Source organism: Mycteria americana, chromosome 1 (genome assembly GCF_035582795.1).
Source record: "Mycteria americana isolate JAX WOST 10 ecotype Jacksonville Zoo and Gardens chromosome 1, USCA_MyAme_1.0, whole genome shotgun sequence".
Lineage (NCBI taxonomy): Eukaryota > Metazoa > Chordata > Aves > Ciconiiformes > Ciconiidae > Mycteria > Mycteria americana.
The window spans coordinates 16,367,374-16,388,091 of record NC_134365.1 but is presented as its reverse complement, the minus strand read 5'-3'; the positions used below and the strand labels follow the sequence as shown (position 1 = coordinate 16,388,091).

General features: G+C 39.7%; 2 protein-coding genes across 4 annotated transcripts in view; one reads left to right on the top strand and one right to left on the bottom strand.

The window, feature by feature from the left end:
• The window catches only part of DUS4L (dihydrouridine synthase 4 like), a 39,129-nt gene extending 27,200 nt beyond the window's left edge, over nucleotides 1-11,929 (bottom strand). The window contains exons 1-7 of one of the 2 annotated variants that reach the window (XM_075491991.1): nucleotides 11,426-11,929; nucleotides 11,140-11,274; nucleotides 10,756-10,877; nucleotides 8,484-8,601; nucleotides 6,888-7,010; nucleotides 5,700-5,926; nucleotides 1,872-4,086 (exon numbers count right to left, since the gene is read on the bottom strand). In XM_075491991.1, coding sequence (XP_075348106.1) covers nucleotides 3,839-4,086; nucleotides 5,700-5,926; nucleotides 6,888-7,010; nucleotides 8,484-8,601; nucleotides 10,756-10,877; nucleotides 11,140-11,249 — 948 coding nt within the window. In that variant the 5' untranslated portion in view covers nucleotides 11,250-11,274; nucleotides 11,426-11,929 and the 3' untranslated portion in view covers nucleotides 1,872-3,838. Of the gene's footprint in view, nucleotides 1-1,871; nucleotides 4,087-5,699; nucleotides 5,927-6,887; nucleotides 7,011-8,483; nucleotides 8,602-10,755; nucleotides 10,878-11,139; nucleotides 11,275-11,425 lie in introns of those variants that run through there. The other variant, XM_075491994.1, reaches the window with a different exon arrangement.
• Nucleotides 11,930-20,718, top strand: part of COG5 (component of oligomeric golgi complex 5) — a 198,454-nt gene continuing 189,665 nt past the window's right edge. Inside the window, exons 1-5 of one of the 2 annotated variants that reach the window (XM_075491921.1) lie at nucleotides 11,930-12,135; nucleotides 13,133-13,272; nucleotides 14,276-14,333; nucleotides 17,488-17,542; nucleotides 17,642-17,711. In XM_075491921.1, the coding sequence (XP_075348036.1) occupies nucleotides 12,063-12,135; nucleotides 13,133-13,272; nucleotides 14,276-14,333; nucleotides 17,488-17,542; nucleotides 17,642-17,711 (396 nt within the window). In that variant the 5' untranslated portion in view covers nucleotides 11,930-12,062. Of the gene's footprint in view, nucleotides 12,136-13,016; nucleotides 13,053-13,132; nucleotides 13,273-14,275; nucleotides 14,334-17,487; nucleotides 17,543-17,641; nucleotides 17,712-20,718 lie in introns of those variants that run through there. The other variant, XM_075491927.1, reaches the window with a different exon arrangement.

Genomic DNA, 20,718 nt, shown 5'->3' with positions numbered 1-20,718 from the left:
ATGTCTGGATGAAAGGTTACATCCCAAATAATTGTTTATGCATAACAAATATTGGAGAGTGATACAACCAGCCATTTCAATCCAATCTACACAGTGGAAACAGCCTGGGTTTTAAGAAGTATTTCTAACATGTTTTCATAAACATATTTAATCAGCAGCGTAGACAAAACATAACCTCTTAGTGTGTCCTGGTTACTACACTTTAGCTATTGGCCTACAGCCATTATACTTTAATGAAGCTGTTAAAATGTTATTAAAGACTTTCTCTCCTTTAATTCCAGAGCAGTTTCCTTACTCACTTGCTTACTCACATCTTACTAGCACTGTAAGCTGCCCTCCCAGTACTCTAGCTTCATGCTGGTAGGACTATATTTGCACATCCCCGCTGTGCAGACTCCGAGACTCTGAGTCTGCTTTTTCACTTCAGGGGCTTCGAAAGATCTCAGACAGACTCACTCTGTAGTGACTGCTGTGCACTTCCACTGCAGCTGCTGCATGTTCCCCACCAACCTGGAATGAGATGGGAGGAACAGAGAGGAGCCTCCTGCAAACATCTGTGAGACCTCCCTTCTCCTGTTGAGTGCTCTCTGCCACTCCTGGAAGGTATTCTTCTAACTGAAGTTGTAGAAGTCTGGGTTGTTGATCTAAGGCGGCCTATCTTACAGTGAACCAGTGTGATAAATATGATGCCAGACAATATAGATAATGGCTGGCTGCTTTAGGAAAAAAACTCATGAACCTTAAATCATTACAGTTAGAAAAAACCCTTTCCTCTCCCACCAGTAAGGTGACAAAGTATTCAGTAGAAATATGAAATGCCTGTGTATTAGCAGCTGGTTAGAGGACAGAAATCTGACTAATTCTCTGCTGAAAGAAAGGCAAAGAGAAAGTTCAAACTCATTCCATTCTAGTTTGGGTTGTATGACAGCTGTCTCATCATCACACACTGCATTTGCCCAACTATCACCCCAAGACAGAGAAGAGACCTAAGAAACAACGGTAGGGAATAGAGAAAATGGGATTCTACAGGCTGCACAAGGGAGCTGGGGTTACTGCAGCAGGGTAAAAGCTGCAAGAAAGTACAGGTATTATGAGAATATGGCATTGTTGTGCAGGGTGGCTTAACATAAAGAGCTGGATCAGTTACAGGAGGCAAAGGACCTAAAATAGGAAACAAAGCTTTGTATGTTACATTACTTGCAGAGTAACTTAAAAACTTGAAAATTAGAAAATAGGAAGACTGAGTACCTGGTGATGTTACAAGTAACGTATGCAGGGAAGGAATATATCTAGTGGCTTTAAACTGGAGGTGGGAATTTTCCCATATTCAAATGGCTTCTAATGAGAAATATGACCATATTCTAAAACAACACTGGGAGTTAAATGACTAACTCCCATCTTTAGCAATTTATGTATATTTGAAGACTTTAATTTTGCAGTTTATTCTATGTCAACACAGTGAAGTGTGTTCAGATGCGCACAAAATTCACAAGGGAAGAAGGTGTACAATTCATTTCACCCTCAAAAAGGGATGATAAATTTCCACTGACTTTTATGATGTGTAATCGGCCAGATCAAGCACTCTTTAATTACTAGCGATATTAACAGCAACCTAGGTCTTGTACTTCAGGCAGAAATCTCTATGATTGATCTCACACAGGCACAACAACTGCTGCCTTCAAAATCATCAAGTATTCAGTTCCTAAATAGGTCAAGGTATTTCAAGTCCTCTAAAATTCAATTTCCCCACTATTAAAAAAAAAAAAAAGCCCTGTATTTGTGTTATTTGGTTATAATAAATAACTTTTTCTTCTCTGCTCCTTGTGGCTAATGGGACAGTTCACAGCAAGTAATAGTTGCTTGCCAAACCATAAAAATCTTAAGAAAGTGCTAACACAGGGCTTGGTTAATACTTTCAAGAATCCCTTTCTTCTACAATTCAGTTGTATAGTTTTACTTTTTAATTTTGATGCCGAAGGCTAGAGGCATTCTCAGAACCGAGGAGAATTGAGAATTACACTATAGTTGGATGAACTTGAGACTGGAAATTCAGCAGTACAAAATACAATGTCATGCAGTTGGGAAATAAGAACTTTTGCTGTAAAACTGGGAGCTCATAAATTACATTATGAGTATTAGCTGAGGAAAAATGAGGCATTAGAAAGAGAAATATTAACTGCAGAAGACATTGCTGGGGTTTTACCTGGAACGCTATACATCATTGTGCTCATCCAATGTCAAGAAAACATTACAATCCTGAAGAGTGAAAAAAAATAGTTGTCTGAAGAAATGGAGAATCTATTGTACCAAGAAAGGTTGTAGAGATTGTCTCAATTAGCCTAAGATAGCAAAGCATGTCTGTGGTTTTCCATTTGTTAACACATCAGGACGGTGACCATATCAGAAGAGTTATGTAACTTCACTGTCTTAAACAGTGAACTAGACTTGATGACTCAGGGCACACCTTTCAAACTTTTGTTTGTATGCCTGAATCAGACATATCCGCTCTGAAAAATTATCAAGTCTTTTATGCCATTGCGTTTAAAAAATTGTGAGAATTTAGATATCTAAACGATTAAAAGATTTGGGGAGTAGCATCAAAAGCAACCTCACCTCCCCCAGGTTGTCATAGTCTATAGTGCAATAAAAAAAAGTTACAATTGTATACAAACCCAAAGAATTTATTTAGAAAATTCAGAACTATTCAGTTGTATATTCACAGAAGTATCAGAGTCAGAATACTAAGCAATTTCTGGTATGAATTTCTGTGTAAACATATAAAGAAAACAAATTATTTGATTACAAATAATTGTACTGCACAGATTTGTGAAATTTCCCTTGCAGAACAAATGCAGCTGGTGTGTAAAGTTATTATCTTGTTCTAATTTTCACTATTTCCCTCCTATACAAATATTCAAAGCCAAGTGGCTGTCATGCTTTGATAAGCAACATGCCAGCAGGCAGAAAGGACTGCAAAAGCCCCACTGAGAGAATCTGTCAGCTTTTCTTTGACCTATAAAGTTCTGGTTTGATAGACGACAGGGATTTAATCTTTTATATAATTATTATACAGTAGATAAACAAAACTGAATTTAGTTAGATTGAACTTTCAAGTCTTTTATTTTAGATTCAGCTAAGTTTGTACTTAGTTTAAACCATCTCTTCATTTTACTCTTTCCTTCTTTCTGTCATCATTTATCTATTCCAGGTTTCTTTCACGATATGAAATGTGGAATTTTTCTGAGTTGTAAGTAAGTTGAGAAAGTTTTAGTCTGCAAAAGGAACATCTAATCCTAATAAGGAACATTTAAAAGAGGATACTATGCTGGGCTTCAAGGCCTCACAGTCTTTAAGTTTGAAAAAATCTACTCAAATTTAAAAGTACAGCTTATGGCACTTAAAGCAAAAAATTCTATAATTGCTCCCTGTGTATTCTTTTGGTCTGAAATTCTTGGTATTATTTATGAGTAGTCCTTCTGATTTTAGGAGGTTTCACGTAAGAAAGGCCCTAGTTTTGCAAACATATTGCTGTAAGCAATTGTCTGGTGAAAAAATAAATTAAATTACTGGAGTCTTAAAATAATCAATCCTCTGTGTAGTAGTGCATTGTAAATAGAATTCCACATTTGTGGAATCTGGAATATTTTCTGAAGTGAAAAATGCTGACATAAAAATACTAAAAAGATAAAGTATCACCCTGATCATAATGTTACGCTGTGTTGAAAATACTTATGCAGTATATGAATGTGACTAAAAACTAGGAACCCGATTAAAACTTTAACAATGTATCGACAACTGCAAAATACAAGTTTACATAGAACTAAAATACTTTCAGTTATCACACACCATAATGGTCACTCAGATAATCTAGTACTGCTGAGGTACTTGATAAAACATTAAAAACTTTTTTTTCTTGTTTTGAAGTTATCCGTTCCATCATGTACATTAAGTGGTGGTGAAAACACGTAAAAGGAGTTCCATGCTCAAGAGCAATGTCAACCCAGTCCTGGATGCACTTCAACGGTGTCTCTTCGTATCCTGCAAACATAGCTGGGTTTGCCAAGAGTCCTCTAGCCACCATTATACCTTCAAATTAGAAATTAAAGCAGTAAGTTACATTATAGTTTAAATTTTACATTAAATCCTCCTGTAGATTTTGTATAGCACCCATTAGGACAACCACCCAAAGCTTACAGACAAGTAACAGGAGAAAAACAGGGATGAGTATTATAGCTATACCAGAGAAATCCATTAACAGTTCAAACCTCAGAGTACCTACACCACCTGTCAACACATTCAACTTGAGGATGTATCCTTCCAGAAATTTTGAAATGAAACACAGGACACAGAAGCCTTTCTTCCCTACTTTTTAAATGGCAATTCAGTAATATTTTGTTTTTATTTGCTACACAAATACAAGCCTGTCTTTTTAACATAAAATTATGATGGAAAGACACAAGAGTACCAATATGCTAAATGTAGTAATTTTTAGTGCAACTCAGCTGATTCACTGACCTAGAATCCTTCTTCTAGTAAGAGCTCAATGTCTCAATTATATAAATCTCAGGGCTCTTGATCTGCAGTAAATCTTTCTGACTAAGCCAGTGTATTTGCAACTAAAATCCCAAATTGTCAAGATAAACCCATACATGTTCTACTGTAATTTTTCTGTGATTAAGGGATTCTGTTTTCCTGCACTGTCAACATATGATCTGTCACACTTAGTATCTTCTTAAAAAAAACCCAGGATGATAAAAAAAGAAAAATTTATTTTGCTATTGTGCACAACTGAAAAAAAATGATGCTTTATATTTTTGTTATTCAAGAAGGTCAGCTGGGCTATGAGAACATTCTTTTCTGTTATGTATTTCCTTCCTCCTTTGTATCTGGGGAGAAAGTCACTGTAGCAGCATGGCAGTTTGGTTCAACTAGTTTTTGTTGTTGCTATTAAACACCAATAGTGTCAGAAGAAACCTGCCACATGAACTTTTCCTTATGACAGTAGCTGCTGTTCTCTGTCCTGTTATTCTCTAGCTGCAAGATCCAAAGTGTGTAGATACAGATCACCTCTTCAAAAGATATACTGAATTTCCATTATGTCTTGAAACCAGACAGTTGCAGCAATCTGTTGTGACTAAGTAACTGCAAGGCGATCCTTTACCCCAAAATTTTAGCATTGAAGTGTAAGACAAAGTAAATACATACAGATCTGAGAGTGCAATGCCTCACTGTGTCCTGGAAGCTAACCATCTTAACTGTTAAGTATCTGGCTTAACAGTATTTCCTTTTTCTGCCATATTCTTACTATAAGAAATCTGCTCCCATGTGCAGGAAGTAGAGATTTCCAAGTGGAAGTTTACAGTTCTTTAAAAGATGATCAGCTCCATAAAGAGATGGAATGAATGTCTGAAGGTCCCCCTGAACTCCACCACTGAGTGATGAGATAGCATAATTAAGCAAAGAGCTTTTGTAATTTGCCTCGGAAATCATTATTTGTGCCTTTGAATAACAATGCTCTAGTGCTCTGATGATTATAAGTGATTCTGTCTATGCATCTATAATGCATCTAAAACATCCTCTTTCATTTACCTCCTCAAAGAGTGAAAAGCACTCAAATCATGTCCTCCTGACAGCCAAAATAAATACTTTGAAATCTGATTTTTAAGTTTATTCAGAAAATAGAGTATGTTTAATCTTACCATCTGCTCCTGTCAAGTGATGAACATTTTCAGCATCTTTTAAAGTTTTAATGTCTCCATTAGCCACAACAGGTATAGACATGCTTTGTTTAATTATTTTAATTGCATCATAATGTACAGGCTGATGTCTTTCTTCTACACTTCTCCCATGTACTGTAATCCACGAAACTCCAGTTGCTTCAGCTTTTTGACACAGGTCAACTGTTCTTTTTAAGTCCTCATGGATCCTAAAATTCCAAGGAATGAAAACATTAGATAGTAAGTTACCTGAACTGTATAAAAAGCCCCCCTCCCTAAGGGGGAGTTACCACAGATTTGTGTAACAGTATAAAGAAAGAAAATAATACTCTTGGAAGATAAAGAGGTTTTTTTTTTTAATAAAGACATATGAGTTTCATGTATTGAAACCACTATTTAATTTAGCATTTCCCAATTATATCACATCTCTGAAATGGTAAATGGGAAATTTTATAGAGATTGAGCAAGGGTGCCCAAAAGATTCTAAAATAAACATCATTATTTTGCATATTTTGTGGAAAAAAATCCGATTTATACTGATTTCCCTTTCCTGAAGGATTGCAAATGGAGTTGAAACTTAACTGACAAATATGCAAAAGCCACATGGGATGTGTGGGTAAAGAGCAGATGAAGTGGCACAAAGCAATGCAAAGCAACAGTTTACAGAAGTTTAGAAAGCGATGAAGGGAAGCAGGATGTGTTCCTTACAGCAGCTGTGGGGACCACTTCCCTGTTTTGTTACCCTTCCCTTTATAGCCAACAGCAACTGTAGCTCTGGCCTCCAACAGCTCACAAAGCAAATCCTTGTGATGATACAAACTATACATTGCTTTTCTCTTATGGAACCCTAGACCTTTTAACCTGTACTTTCATGTCATTTGGATTGCAAGAAAACTATAGCATCCAGTATGTTATCTGGGTAAGTAGTTAAAGGCTGTGCTGGTTACACTATCTAAATTTGGGATTACTTGCTGCAGATATTCTTTCACCATCTGGGGTAAAAAAATCTCAGCAGTCTTCACACGTAAGGTAATTATTATAATGTGTAATATTACATTAACAGAATTACATATATTAAAGTATAGTGTAGCTATCACACTAACATGTTTCTTTAAAAAAAATTAAAAGGATTCTTCCATGTACCATAAACAGCACTTAAGTTAGACCTACCTTATTTTAATAGATACTGAAAATCTAGGGTTGTTGACCTGATTCCGTACATGTCTCACCATATCTCGAACGAGCTCTGGTTTATTTATTAAGCAAGCACCATAACCTTCTGCCATTGCCCATCTTTAAAAGAAAAAGAACATTTGTATGCTACATTTGAAAAAATGCAGATCAATTTCAGTCAAATACATCAGTTTCTCTCCTTATGACCTTTAGAATGTGTGGTTGAGTAAACAGAGGTAGTACTGGCTGTAGATCAATGATTCGTTTGCAGTTTGACACCAGCTTTTAGATGCTGGTTGAGTCTCTGTTGTGCTGTTAGAACTTTGGCCAAGTTACTAATCTCTTCCAGTTCAATTTTCTGTCCACAAAATGGACTCACAAGGAAGATAAATTAACATTTAATCAACGATGGTTTAGATCATACATAAAATAAAGTTCGATGTTTCCCCTTCCATTGGATCATGGATTTTTTCTAAACAGAAAATTACTTTGGATTGAAAAGGAAGATTTTTGAAGTGCAAGTAAGGATATGATTTCAGTAACATTCTGTTTACCCTCAATTGCAAAACACCTTATTTTGATTGGCAGGAAATAATCTGTGCTTCCACTCAACAGCAGCAGTTTTTTTCTTAAACAATTTTTCTTATAAAGGCAGATTATGTGCACAAAGTTTTGTTATTGTGAAACCAGCACGCACAAGAAACAAAGGATTCAAATGTAAGCATATATTTTTGGTCTAAGAGGAACTTACAGTTTAGCATACTTAACTGTATTTAGCTTAGAAAAAAAATACACTTCCATTCCGAAGTCTCAGATCTCTCCAGAAAAGTTTTCTCAAATACTATAATTTTAAGTCAAGAAAACCTAATTAGAATAGACAAATTAAGTATTTGCACCGTAATATTATCTTTTGCTTTCCCACATTTATTTTTGAGGTCTTCACTTAGAAAAAGACTGCCTGACAAGCACATAATAAATGGTTCTCAATTGAACCAGTTAGCAAGAATCTTCATTTGTGCATTACTACTCTGTTTCACTGTCAAGACAAAATCTTTATCAATTTAAGTGAGAAGTAGATCACTAATTCACTGTACTTATAAACCTAATAAAAGATGGAAGAAATTCTTTTCAGCACTTCCTGAATAATATAATCTGTATAATTATATTTTAGAGACTATCTTTCACTTACAGAAGTATGAGACATCAGGGACTTGCCTCATTATTTTAGGAATTGCCACATCATTTCTCAAAACGCTCGCCAAATTATTTGCAGCAAGCTCTTTTTGGTAATGCATATTTAACAGCTGTTGAGAAGCGATGGACTTCACTTCTGAGCCAACACTCAATATCTCAGAAATGAAAAAAGGCAAGTCAGCAAATACATCTGGTTTTCCCAGTCTCACTGTGGTGACAGGCATCTCTGAACATTCAGAACAGTGTCTTGCCACACAGACATTTCTGACAGGTTAAAAAGCTGTTTCTCTCTCAAAATCTATTTTCAAGTTAAGATGGAAATTACTATGAAAATGAAGACCAGCATTCTTTATTCTCAAATTGTTTCATCATATTTACCCAGCTTTTTCAAAACTTTACCTCTGAGGACAGCCACAGTTTAGGTCTATTCCATCTGCAAAAGGACAGACGATACAGGCAGCGTCACACAAAACCTGTGCTTCTTTAGCAGCAAACTGAACAATCAATGGATGATCACCTACTCCAATGAAAAGATATTTAGAGATTTAAAAAAACCCAGAAAATAAAAAGAAGAAATTCTAAATTTTGAATGTTTTTCATATATTGAAAAGCTGTCTGGCCATGGTCCTGGGCAACCAGCTCTAGGTGACCCTGCTTGAGCAGGGGGTCTGCATAACATAACCTGCAGAGGTCCTTCCAAACTCAACTACTTTGTGATTCTGCGAGCCTTAGATCACAAGTAAAGGTAGCTGACTAGTGGTTTGTCGTGGTTTAGCCCCAGCCAGCAGCTAAGCACCACGCAGCCGCTTGCTCACTCCCCCTCGGTGGGATGGGGGAGAGAGTCGGAAGAGCAAAAGTAAGAAAACTCGTGGGTTGAGATAAGAACAGTTTAATAATTGGAACAAAATAATAGTAACAATAATAATGAATTGTAATAAGAAGGAAAACAACAAGAGAGAGAGAGGAACAAAATCCAAGGGAGGGAAAACGAAAAAAGAATAATAAAAAAAAAAGATACAACCGCTCACCACCCACCAACCGACGCCCAGCCAGTCCCCGAGCAGCGATCGCTACCCCCCGGCCAACTCCCCCAGTTTATATACTGGGCATGACATCATATGGTATGGAATAGCCCTTTGGTCAGTTTGGATCAACTATCCTGGCTGTGCCCCCTCCCATTTCTTGGGCACCTGGCAGAGCATGGGGAGCTGAAAAAAGTCCTTGACTAGTATAAACACCGCTTAGCAACAGCCAAAACATCAGTGTGTTATCAATATTATTCTCATACTAAAATCCAGAACACAGCACTATACCAGCTACTAGGAAGAAAATTAACTCTATCCCAGCTGAAACCAGGACATGGTTACTAAATGAGTATGTCTATCAAGAGAGGTGGGAATTCAGACAAACATATGTGTCCTAGATGGTTGCTGGCTCAACATATACTTTTTCTGAGTGGAATTGGTCAGATGCTTATGTTTCACAAAGATAATATATGAAACTAAGTATTCTCTACTTTTCGGCAGCCTTCATGCTTCCCTTCCTAGCCTGCCCTTTCTTGTCTGCATGCTGCCCCTCTGCTGTGCTGACATGGCTGTCTGTCTTGCCAGGTGGGAAACTGGCTTACAGAACCAACCCTTCAGAAAGGAGCTAAACAACCCACAAGCTTTGCCCTCCCTTATCCCAGACCATCTTTTTCCTCTTCTGTGCCAACATGGCTGATTTTTATCCACAATGCGATATGCAGAGTTTGAATGAGAACACATGGGCAGAGGCAGCTTTAGCAGCTTTGCCTCAAGTGGGAAATCAAAATGTCAGTGCTCCTCAACTTGGGTCTGCTGAACTACTTGTGATTTACTAAGCCCCTGCAGAGAGCCAGATGGTCATGTGGAACATGCTCTCCTCTTTTACAGCTACTGCATTACATGCATCTCAAACAGTCTTAGCATTCACTTTCCATATAAACAATTGCTGCAGTTAAGAGGAAGTGGGATATCTGAGCACTGATGGAAAGAGACGATCCAACAAATGCACAAAGCAAGTGCACTTCTGGTACTGAAAAGACCACAAGTGGTTCTGAAGATTTTTCTATTTTAGTGCAAAATAAGTAGCTCTTGAAGTAGTGGAGCTTAAGTCAGAAAGGGCAGCAGTACCCTCTCAATCAAGCTGAGACACTGCTAGAAGTTACCTAAAAACCCAGCAAGCAAAAAAAATCCCTTGCATATTTTCAAAACAGTGTCCACGTAACACAGTGCTTAGGTCCATAAATTAAGCTGTCTTTATCTTGACCCATGAGTTTTTCTTCTTTTTGCTCTTCCTATTCTCTCCCTGTGCTGCTGGGGGGGGGATGGAGGAGGAATGAGTGAGCAGCTGCATGAGTGCATAGCTGCTGGCCAGCTATGTGTGGTCAACACACCACACATCTTAATCAGTCCGGAGGTCCTGATTTTCAGGTGGAGACAAGGTTTTCCAGTACTTCATTTGAGACACTATCACTGGAATGTGCTTACTCTCACCTAGAATATTTCTATGGTTTTACAATCAATCAGATACAGCATACTGAAATTGTTAATGGATGTCAAGTTGTGCGACAGACTTCATTAACTTGGCCAATTTGGTTTATCACCACATAAAATATTCTGACAAGGCAATGGTTTATTAAAAAAAATACCTCTGTTTGTTGTGAATTCGCTGTCTCTAGCTTTTGCAGATCTCACAAAATCAGCTGCCACTATCATTGGAGTGTAACACAAATCGCAACTGTATTTCCTAACCAAGGTTCTGAAAGCCAACCTGCAGACACGTGAAAATTAAGAGATAAATTGTAAAGACATTTTTTTGATTAGCTATTCTAAAATGCTGTTCCGACATGCAGTACTGTGGGGATGTCCAACTATAACCATAAAATAAAACATCTCCCACATTCATCTCCGTCTTTAGGAGAAATTAAAGGAGAATTAAAGGAGAAAAAGGCAATCATCCCTGTTTTTACAGTCAAGATAAACTTCCTCAGCCAAAATACACTGAAAACATAGTTGACACGACAGTTACTTACTTTGAATAGCGGACCATAGGGGCACATATTTTTACAACGTGCCCAGAATGAAACAAATCCATGGGATCTTTTAGTTGGCATTTTTTAGTTTCTACGATGTCACCAATCATGTATAATTAACAATCCTTTTAGCATCTGGAAAAACAAACAGTGTTTGCAGTATAAGTAATTCAGCTATTTCTCACAGGCCATGCAGCAAAGCATTAGAGCTTAAACGGGACTTGCTTTTCGGTAAAGCATCCCGCAAGGAGTCCCTCGCTTGCGGGAACGAGCCTTCTGCCCTCACCAGCTGTGCGCACCGGCCCTGCGCCAGGCGCCCCGTTGTAATTTGTAACACCCCCGCTGCAAACCGTTGTGTTTTCACTCCTTACAGTGCGGATCGCTCAGGCTGGAAGGGCGGTCTCCAGCCCAGCCCCTCAGCGCAGGGCCAGCTCCGAGGCCGGGCCGGGGGCTCCGGGCAGCCCCCGCCCCCGTCCCACAGGCCTCACGGAGAAAGTTTTCCCTCGTGTCCGGCGGCAGCCGCCCCCGCTTCAGCCTAGGCCCGCTGCCTCTCGCCCTCCCGCTACAGGCCCAGCTCCCTCTGCCTCTCCCCGCACGGTGGGGGCTGCGGCCCGACTACCCTGGCCTGAGCTCGCTCTCGCGTGTCGGTGCCTGCCGGGAGCCGGAGGCGCGGGCCCGAGGAGCGCCGCGCTGCTGCCGCCACAGCCGGCCCGGCTGCCGCCACCCCTCCCCGCGGCCGGGCCGCGCCTCCCGCTCGGCCCGCTGCCCCCACGCTTCCGCCCGGCCCGCCCGCGCGCTCACCACGTGCGCGAGCGCGCCGCCGCCGCCCGCCCGCGGGGCGGCCCCGTTCCGTCGCGCGCCTTCGCCATCATCACCGCGCGCCGCCGCCCGGGAGTGACGCGGGGCTCCCGGCACCTGCCAGCATGGAGGAGGCGGGGGCAGGCGGCGGTGCGGTCCCGGTCCCGGCCCCGGCCCTCGCCGAGCTGCTGGCGGACGGTGAGGCGCGGCCGCCGGCGGCGCTTGGGGGCGGTTGGGGGCGGCGGCGCGCCGCTGGCTCGCGCGGGCGGGGGGCGTAGCGCGGCGGCGCCTGGCTGTACCCCCCGCCGGCGGGACCACGAAGGGGGTCCCGTCCGCGGGCGGCCCTGAGAAGACGGAGGGTCCTTTGCGAGGGCGGTGTTGGGCTGGGCGGGCAGAGCTGGGGGAGAGGCGCCGGTGCTCGCGGACGGGGCGAGGAGCGCGGTGAACCCCGTGCTGTCAAGTCACGGAAAGTTTCGGCGGCGGAGGGCCGGCAGGCGCCGGGAGTGCTGCCGCGGCTGCTGAGCGTCCCCCTCCTCGGGAGGAGACCTCCCGCTGCTGGCAGAGGGGTCTTAGTGGCGCGGTCCTGCGAGGTGGCGTGTGCAGCTGCGGTCGCTTGCTCCTAACGGGAAAACAACTGCACTGAAAGAAGAGACGAAGGTGCTTGGTAATATTAGTGTGCGCTGTCTGGAAATTCGGGTCTTGGCTGATCCAAAATCATCATTGCGGTGTCGTTTCTTAATTTACCATTTTATAAACCGGTACCGCTGTGGGAGTCCGGTATGATTTCATGAAGTGGTGTCTCATGCTACTTCGATCCTCAGCGACTTGAAGGTGATGGGTGTGTGTTTGATTATGGGCACAACCTCAACAGCCTCGCCCTGGTTACACTGTAAAGTTTGAAGAAGGTGTTGATACTTTTTAATGTATTCTACTCAAGAAAAGGCTGTGGGGAATAAAGGAACATGTGTCTTTTTCACCATTTACAACCCCCCTCCCCTGAATTGTCATCAGCTCCAAACTTGTTTCTCTTGATTGTGGTCTCTTCTCAAATAGGTGCCTCATTTGTGTTATGTGATGTTGAGAACATAATGCTGTTATATTTGGAGAAATGGAAGGTCAGAGAACTGTATGCTTTAGGTCCATAAATATTATTAACTGTTCTGAAGCATGAACATAAAATCTAAATCTTTTTCAGAATGTTATGCTGACTTCTTCAGAGAAGACTTTGATGTGAAAGCTTACACTTCCCAGTCTATCCATCAGGCTGTGATAGCTGAGCAACTGGCAAAACTTGCCCAAGGTATTAGTCAGTTGGATAAGGAGCTTCATTTACAAGTAAGTTTAAAGCGTACCTGTTATTCTGGGGTGGTTGATATAAACTAGTCTAAAGCTTAGTAATCTTATGATCTTGTTACTTCTGAAATTGCCCAGTGTACTCTGCAAGCAGTAACTAAAGGTACAACTTGCAGCAAACCTAGTAGTGAATCTGAATCTTAACTCAGTCAAGCCCACTCTTAATACTCCTACCAAGAAGCCATACACTGCTTTGTTTTCAGTTTCTGCAGCCAATCTCTGTATATATGGAGGTTCCACTCTTCCTTGTAAGGATGTTCGCTGACTTTTTCCAAATGATCATGTAGCTATCAGAAATGCTCGGCTGTGTTTTGGGATGCCAATTGTGAGAAGATATGGAGTGATTTAACTTGCACCCTTTCGTCTTGTGCTGGAGAGTAGCCTAGGCTCTAGGCTTACCTTTCGCTGGGCATATATAACCTATGTCAACACACCTCCACACCTTCAGAAAGGCTTTTAAGTTTGAATAGTAGAAGGCTTTTTGTTAAAATCTACGCAGACACCACAAATTCACAGCGTACCTTGCAATGACAACACATGCTAAGTTTGTGTGTAGTTTCAAAACCTGCTTCCTCCCTGCCCCAATTGGTAAATTCTTTGGGAACTAGTTTCTAAATGTCATAAATAGAAAAGAAAATATTAATGAGAATATACATTATTACTGTGTGATTAATGAGCTTACATTTACAATTATTATTATATATGAAGGTGTGTTGAAATGTGATTGCTCTGCTGGCTTGAATTAAGATGTCAGTTACTGCAGTTACTGACCCTCTTCTCGTTCTGAGCTTGCCGCTTCTGTGAATTAAAATGTGTTCTGAAAACCCTTTCACCTTTAAGATGTGGCTGCTTTTTCCTGTGTCTGCCTAATGTAGGGATGATGATACTTTAATGCCTAATGTAGGAATTAGGAAAAATAACATATCATATCAGGCACACATCCCCATTTTTCTGTCTTGATTTCTCTATTATATTTTTTTTTAAGGTTGTTGCAAGACATGAAGACCTGTTGGCCCAAGCAACTGGAATTGAATCCCTGGAGGGTAAATACCATTATATTATGCTTGCTACTTCTTACAATGGAGGAAGCACTTTTAACATCTGTGCAGGGAATGTCAGTCACTGCCAACTTTGGCCCCTGATGTTAAGGCTACGGATCTTACTTCTGAGGAGTAACATGTAGCAGGTTTTTTTTGATGTCAGTAGGTGGAGCTCCAGGGAGAAGATTTGGCTGATACTTCTCTGGAGTAACTGCTTCATAGCAAAACGTATTTTGATAATCTGTTCTCAGCAACTTTAGCAATGAAGTGTTTTTGACCTTTTAATATATTTTTCTAAATAAGCCTGATTTTATTGCAACATTAGCTGATATCTGTTGCCGTAACTACCAAGTTTGTGCATGTTGTGTTGCATGTGTTGCGTAGTTTGCAAATCTTTACCAAAGAGGCCTTAACACATAATCTTAACTGTGTTGAGATTTTTTTTTCCTAGTAAGGGGCTACTAAGTTAAATACATACCTTTGTGTTGTTCCAGTGTTTGGGATCTGGATTTTAACATAAACTGCTGACTTTCAGAGGCCTTACTTAGGAACCATTGAATCTGTATGGAAAAATGGTTGCAGTGTATTGTTCTTGTGCCAGGAGCTCATTAGACCTGCCGTTCTGCTCTTTGTCACTTGCTGGGAACTTCATGTGGTTTTGGGGTTTTTTTGCACAGAAATATATTTACCTCTATAACATGCTAATTTGCATATACTGTGGGATCCAAGCATATCCCCTTGTCCCCTTCCATTTTGTAACTTGCTAAGTAATTTATCTTTGTTCCTTCTTCTTCCAGGTTTTTGGTATAACCAGAGAGGTTCTGGTTACTGACAGTTATAGTATTTCCTTAGTCTTTGGAACTTGTTGCATACAGTATTCTATTGTTAGCATTTCCATATAGCTATAAAAATAAAGAAATGCCTATTTAATCTAGCAATGGTAGCTCCTGAACAGCTTTTTAAACAGTTGGAAAATTAAGCATAGGAAGACTGGGATCTATGTTCATCCTCCAAATAAGTAGATAGGAATCTGTAGTCAATCTTGTGATTGATAAATACCTCCCAGTTACGATCTTCAGCAATTTGTGCTCAGTGGAATTGTGCTTTCTGAAATCATGGTTGTTTCTGAAGGCATTCCTTCCTAAAATTGCTCTGAGGAAAGAATGAAGTACTTCACAAGAACTATTCAGTTCTAAAGCATTTCTATAAGGCAGGTGTGGTAAACAATGTGTGTTTTACAGCTAATAACCCAAAGTAAAAATAAAATGAAATTCACCTCAAATTTGTTGAAATTTCTCCATTTACTTAGGGTTATGCTCTTTAAGAGGCCTTTTCTGTGTGTGAGGGAAGGAGAAGCATGCAGAGGTTCTAATCCCGAAAAGTATTTGATACTTGAGACATCGGTAGAAACTTCAGTCTGTAGCTGCCAGGAAAATCAAAAGTCACATAAATATGATGTTTTAAGTTTTGGAAAACTTTGTTTTCTCTGCCCTGCTTGTGCTACACATGACATATGGTCACTGTAGAAGAAACACTGAGTCAAAATTCATAAGAAAAAAATGGATGTCAATAGAAATTTTAATTGCAAAATTAGAAACACATAGCTCTTGGTATGTTTATCAAGAAAGTTAGCAAGTGAAGATTATGGAACTAATTCACAGCATGCACAATCATTTGGATGTATGAAAGTGAATCTCATTAAATGTTTCAAATAGATACACCCAGCTTGTAGAGTCCTTTCTTTTTTAGGTCTGTGCACTTTTTTAATGGTACACTGATCTGGTATACATACTCTTTTCTGTCTATAGGTAGCTCAGTAGATATCTTGAACTACCTGTCAGCTCAAGATAGGCTAAGTAGTATCATCCCGTATCTTACGCAGCTGATGGAGAGGGTAGATTGCCTTTTTACCCATCCTAATTCTGCCTTCTGGCAAGAGGACTGCTGTATGCTTTATAGCAATGTCACAGTCATTAATGCAGCAATGTCATGCTACTGACCCTCCCCCATTATTGCAATGTGTAGAAAATTCAGCCTATTTTGCCAACTTTTCACTGTATCTCATATCTTCATCCTCTGATGTGTGAGAATTGCATACCTACCATTCCATGTATAAATGTCAGAGAACTCCTGAGTCTGTCACTAAGTCAAGTTAATAATTCTGAAATGTGGAGAAGATGGGGCTTGGCATATTTATACAAAATACATGAGATATAGTCCCAGTATAGGACAAGTTGAATAAAACTATTAGCAGTAGTTGTGTTTATCTTCCATGTTACTGTATCATATTGCAGTTTTATCCAATTTAATGATGACATGCTTGTAAACAGGGCTTTAAAAAAATGTAGTATGTTTGAGAATGCTAACAATAACTGGAACAAAAATAATTTCATAGACCTGGGTTTGCATAACTTAATTAAATTCTCAGCAGGCTGATTCCATATTGCAAAAATGACTGCTACCCTTGACTACTTTGTTTGCAATTTAACAAGAAAAGAACAAGCATGCTTGTGGACTTTCTTTGTGCTGCTTTGCCAAACTAATCTGGAACAAACATGATTAGGGTAGTTTGCTCTGTTTGTAATCTAAATTAGATGACCGCACAATGACATTGATACCTTACATTTTGCTAAAGATGCTTATGCACAGGAAGAAAACCTTAAAATAGAATTGGTTCTCTTCTCAGTCCTCTTTGTCTGTTGGTTTCTCTGACCTGTCTAGTCACTGTGTTAAATAAATAGTGTTAAATAGGTTGTGCCATTTCTGTATATCATATTCAGGTGTTTGTAGCAGGTTATATGCCTTTGAACAGCAGTCCTGATCGTCATTCTCTTAGAAAGCAACATGCTCTAAATATTATTTGAAACTTAACATATGATGAATTTGTGAGTGATATTTCATCAGAGTGATATTTCTTCTGTAGGTTTGTGTTCTCTACCAGTAAATTTTCCATAGCATTCAGCGAGTGATCTATTACCTGCTCAGTTTATTTCCAAATGTGCTGTGTTTTATTAATTTCAATCTGTTTGAATGCTTTGTTGTAAAGAGGGACACTGTTCGTTTTTTAGGCTAGTCTGCAGTAGTTACTATGATTTGAAGAATAGTTCTTTCTATAATTGATGAGGGTTCCATGTAAAAAATCTGCTTTATTTTGCAGGTGTCCTCCAAATGATGCAGACTAGAATTGGTGCTCTACAAAGTACTGTTGATAGGTATGCCATTCATTATGCAATTAGAAAGTATAAATTTTAATTGTTCTATAATGTTATTTATTAATACTGCTATAAATAAATTTATCTTCTTATTTTTAGAATTAGAGTCAAAATTGTTGACCCCTACAACAAAATAGTGTCTCGCACAGCTCAGCTAGCAAAACTTCAAGTAAGTTATTGTATTAAAAATGCGTTTTAAAAAAATGTTTTTGAACATGTATTGTTTCCCAGTTGTCAGACATGGGTGGGATTTTCATACTCCAGTAGCCTGTAATTTGTTGTCAGTATTTCTCAATGAAAATCAGTATTTGTGTGTCTTTTCATGAGCTACTGAGAAGTGCTGCATATTGCAAAGTAGGAAACTGACCTTTGCACTAGCTCAGTGAGTTTTTGTAGACATGGAGGGAAGAGGGAAGGGTTATCTGAGTACAGATTAATTAGATTCTCATTACTGTTTGTGTAATTTTGGTATTTAATGTTATGGTGCCATTCTGTAGAAGATGCTTTTCTCCTCTAAGTTAATGTGTGCTTGACTGCAGCTTAGTAAAGAGTTTGGGAATTAATTATTTCAAAATAGTAAAGATGCAACTTATGGAGCCAGTTGTGGTTCTGGAGTTTTATAAGCCCAGGGACATAGTTGTCCCTGTCTTTTGAATGTAAGTGGAATCTACAGTAGAATGTAGACCTCTGTTAGAGGATAGCAGTGGGAGAGAGGTTATCACAACAATGGTGAGGTAAGTGTCAAACACTTCCATTGTTAATTTTATAATAGTTGAAAACTATTCCATGGATCTTCAGTCATGTAGCTGCATTCTATTCAGTTTGAAAAGCAACACAACTCCAAATCCACAAGTGTTTAATGAGCTACTGTTTGAACTATTTGTCTTCACAAGTTTACCTTAGCTTTGCAGAACGAGAAACTTACCTTTTAGTAGCTGAAATTTGAGCTGTGGATGTACACGCAAGTAGATTGCTATCTGTGGGTGACTGCTGTTGTACAGCAGGGTAGATGAAGCTGCAAACTGTCATGCAGTTTCTAGTCTGGGGGCTGGTGGAGCAGCTGCACTAGTCTCTCAGCTGAACTTCTGCTATTTTCTGCATTACTTTCAGTAGCAGTGAACTTCAGCAGGAAGCTCTTAACACTCTGTTCAGCCAGTTTGTCCAGCTGCTTCTCCTGTTCTTTTCAACTGCGGCTGTTGCTGTTTATGCCACTGGGCAAAACTTCTGTGACTTCCATGTGGCAGGTTAAGTGCAGATTTTTTTTTTTGTTCTCTGATGTATGTTGCAGCTGTGGAAAGGGTTGCGGGAATTTGGGGCTAAAGATGAAGATCATTTCTGCCCTGAGCTAACACAAAGTCAAACTGCAGAAGGATGTCTGAGAAGCATGAGTCCCTGAACTTAGGAAACGTTTCTTGGGTGCTCTTTGCTCCTCTTTGCTGTAGCAGGGTTACATGGATTTTCCTGTGGTGTGAAAGCAGCATGCATCCAGGGTCAGTATTACTCAGCCTGTGCCAGGGAATTTGTAATATCTGGCTTTTCTTAGCTGTATGTCGGAAGAAAGAGGTGCAGGGTAAGGGGAGCCTGCTAAGCTACCCCTCCTAGCATCCAAATCCACTTACTTACCTCATATTAGAAAGAGAAACAATGATTCCAGCTTCTCTGCCAGTGAGAGTCCATCCTTGGCCTGAGAGCTGCTGTCCCTTCTTGTATTGGCAGATAGATAGTGAGAGCTTTATGTTGCGCAACACTGCTGGGAGGAGTTGAGGGTCAGGACACCTGAATTATGAAACGAAGCTGGACTTATGGAGAGTTGAGTCAACAAGCCTTTGAAATCTCAACCGTCCTGCCTCCCCAAGATGCACTGCTGTTGGCTGTTGACCTGGCTGCCTTGTTTGTTCAGGAAGAAAGGGCAGCAGCACAGCAAACAATTCACTTCCTGGAGGTGGCAGGGCTTATGACATGAAATTGCTCCCAAATGCAAGACTTGTGGCATGCGACACTTTCAAACTTGCTAATTTTATGAGTTGATGTACAGTTGGTAGAATAAGTAGAAAAAGGTAGATGACTGATAAAAGAGGTTGCTCTCTGTCAAAATCTGTAGGGCCTCTTGTACTCATGATGGTATTATTTTAGTGCTTCTCAATTGATTGCTGTGGGACTGCTCACAAACTGAAGGAATATTTGGCTTGCATAAAGCTGGATTTTGCTATCCTTAATTGTTTTTAATATAGTCTGACTTTTTCATAAACATTCTCACTGCAAATTCATTGTCAAACTTCAAATCTAGTCCTGAATTCTAAATCTCTGCTGTGTGCTTGTCTATATTATGTCTTGCTCTGCTCTTAGAGCTTTGTGGCATCCCAGGGGAGCAGCAGACTCACAAAGCTTACTTCCTACTTTAAATCATACTGTCCTCTTCTGAGTCTTTCCATAGTAGATCACAAGCTAAATGGGAATAGTTAACAGCTGAAATATGTAGACAGAGTTTGTCTTTCAGAGGGTTATTTTCTGTGCAGCTCTGTTTAACCAAGTGCTTCTACATGTTCTCTTAATTTCAGATATCTCTGTGTTTAAAAATCCTTATAAAAGCCACATTTTTAAAACCTTTTAAAAAAATAATAATTCTGTATTTTAAAGTTATTCTCTCTTTAAAATATTCATCAGTAGCAGATTTCATCCAGGTGCTACTGTAACTAAACAGTAAATGTAGTCTGAAGATAGTGGACTGTCTCATCTTTCTTCAGGCTTCTGTTTATATATACATTCAATTACATTATGATCTAGCAGGTATATGCAGCTGCATATATGAGCTACACACTGGCACATTTTCAAGTGGTCCTCTCTTTATAATTAAATCTTCTTTCAATAATTTCTTAAAATTAACTTGAGATTAAAAGTAAGAGGCTAGTTGATTGCTTGAATTGTAGCAATAATACCTGTTAGTGTTGATATGTTGCTTTAAATTTCAGGAGATAACTAACATGTAATCTCCAGAAAAATCGGGTTTTATTTTTAATTTTACTAAAACCACTGGGACTAACTCAGGGCACTGGCCTTTTCCAAATTAATTCTTGCTTGAACAGTGAAATTCATTCCTTCTTGGATGAAAGCATCTCCTTTAGAGAAGCATACTATATCAACTCAGGAAGGGAATGTTTCCGGAATTAATTCAAACT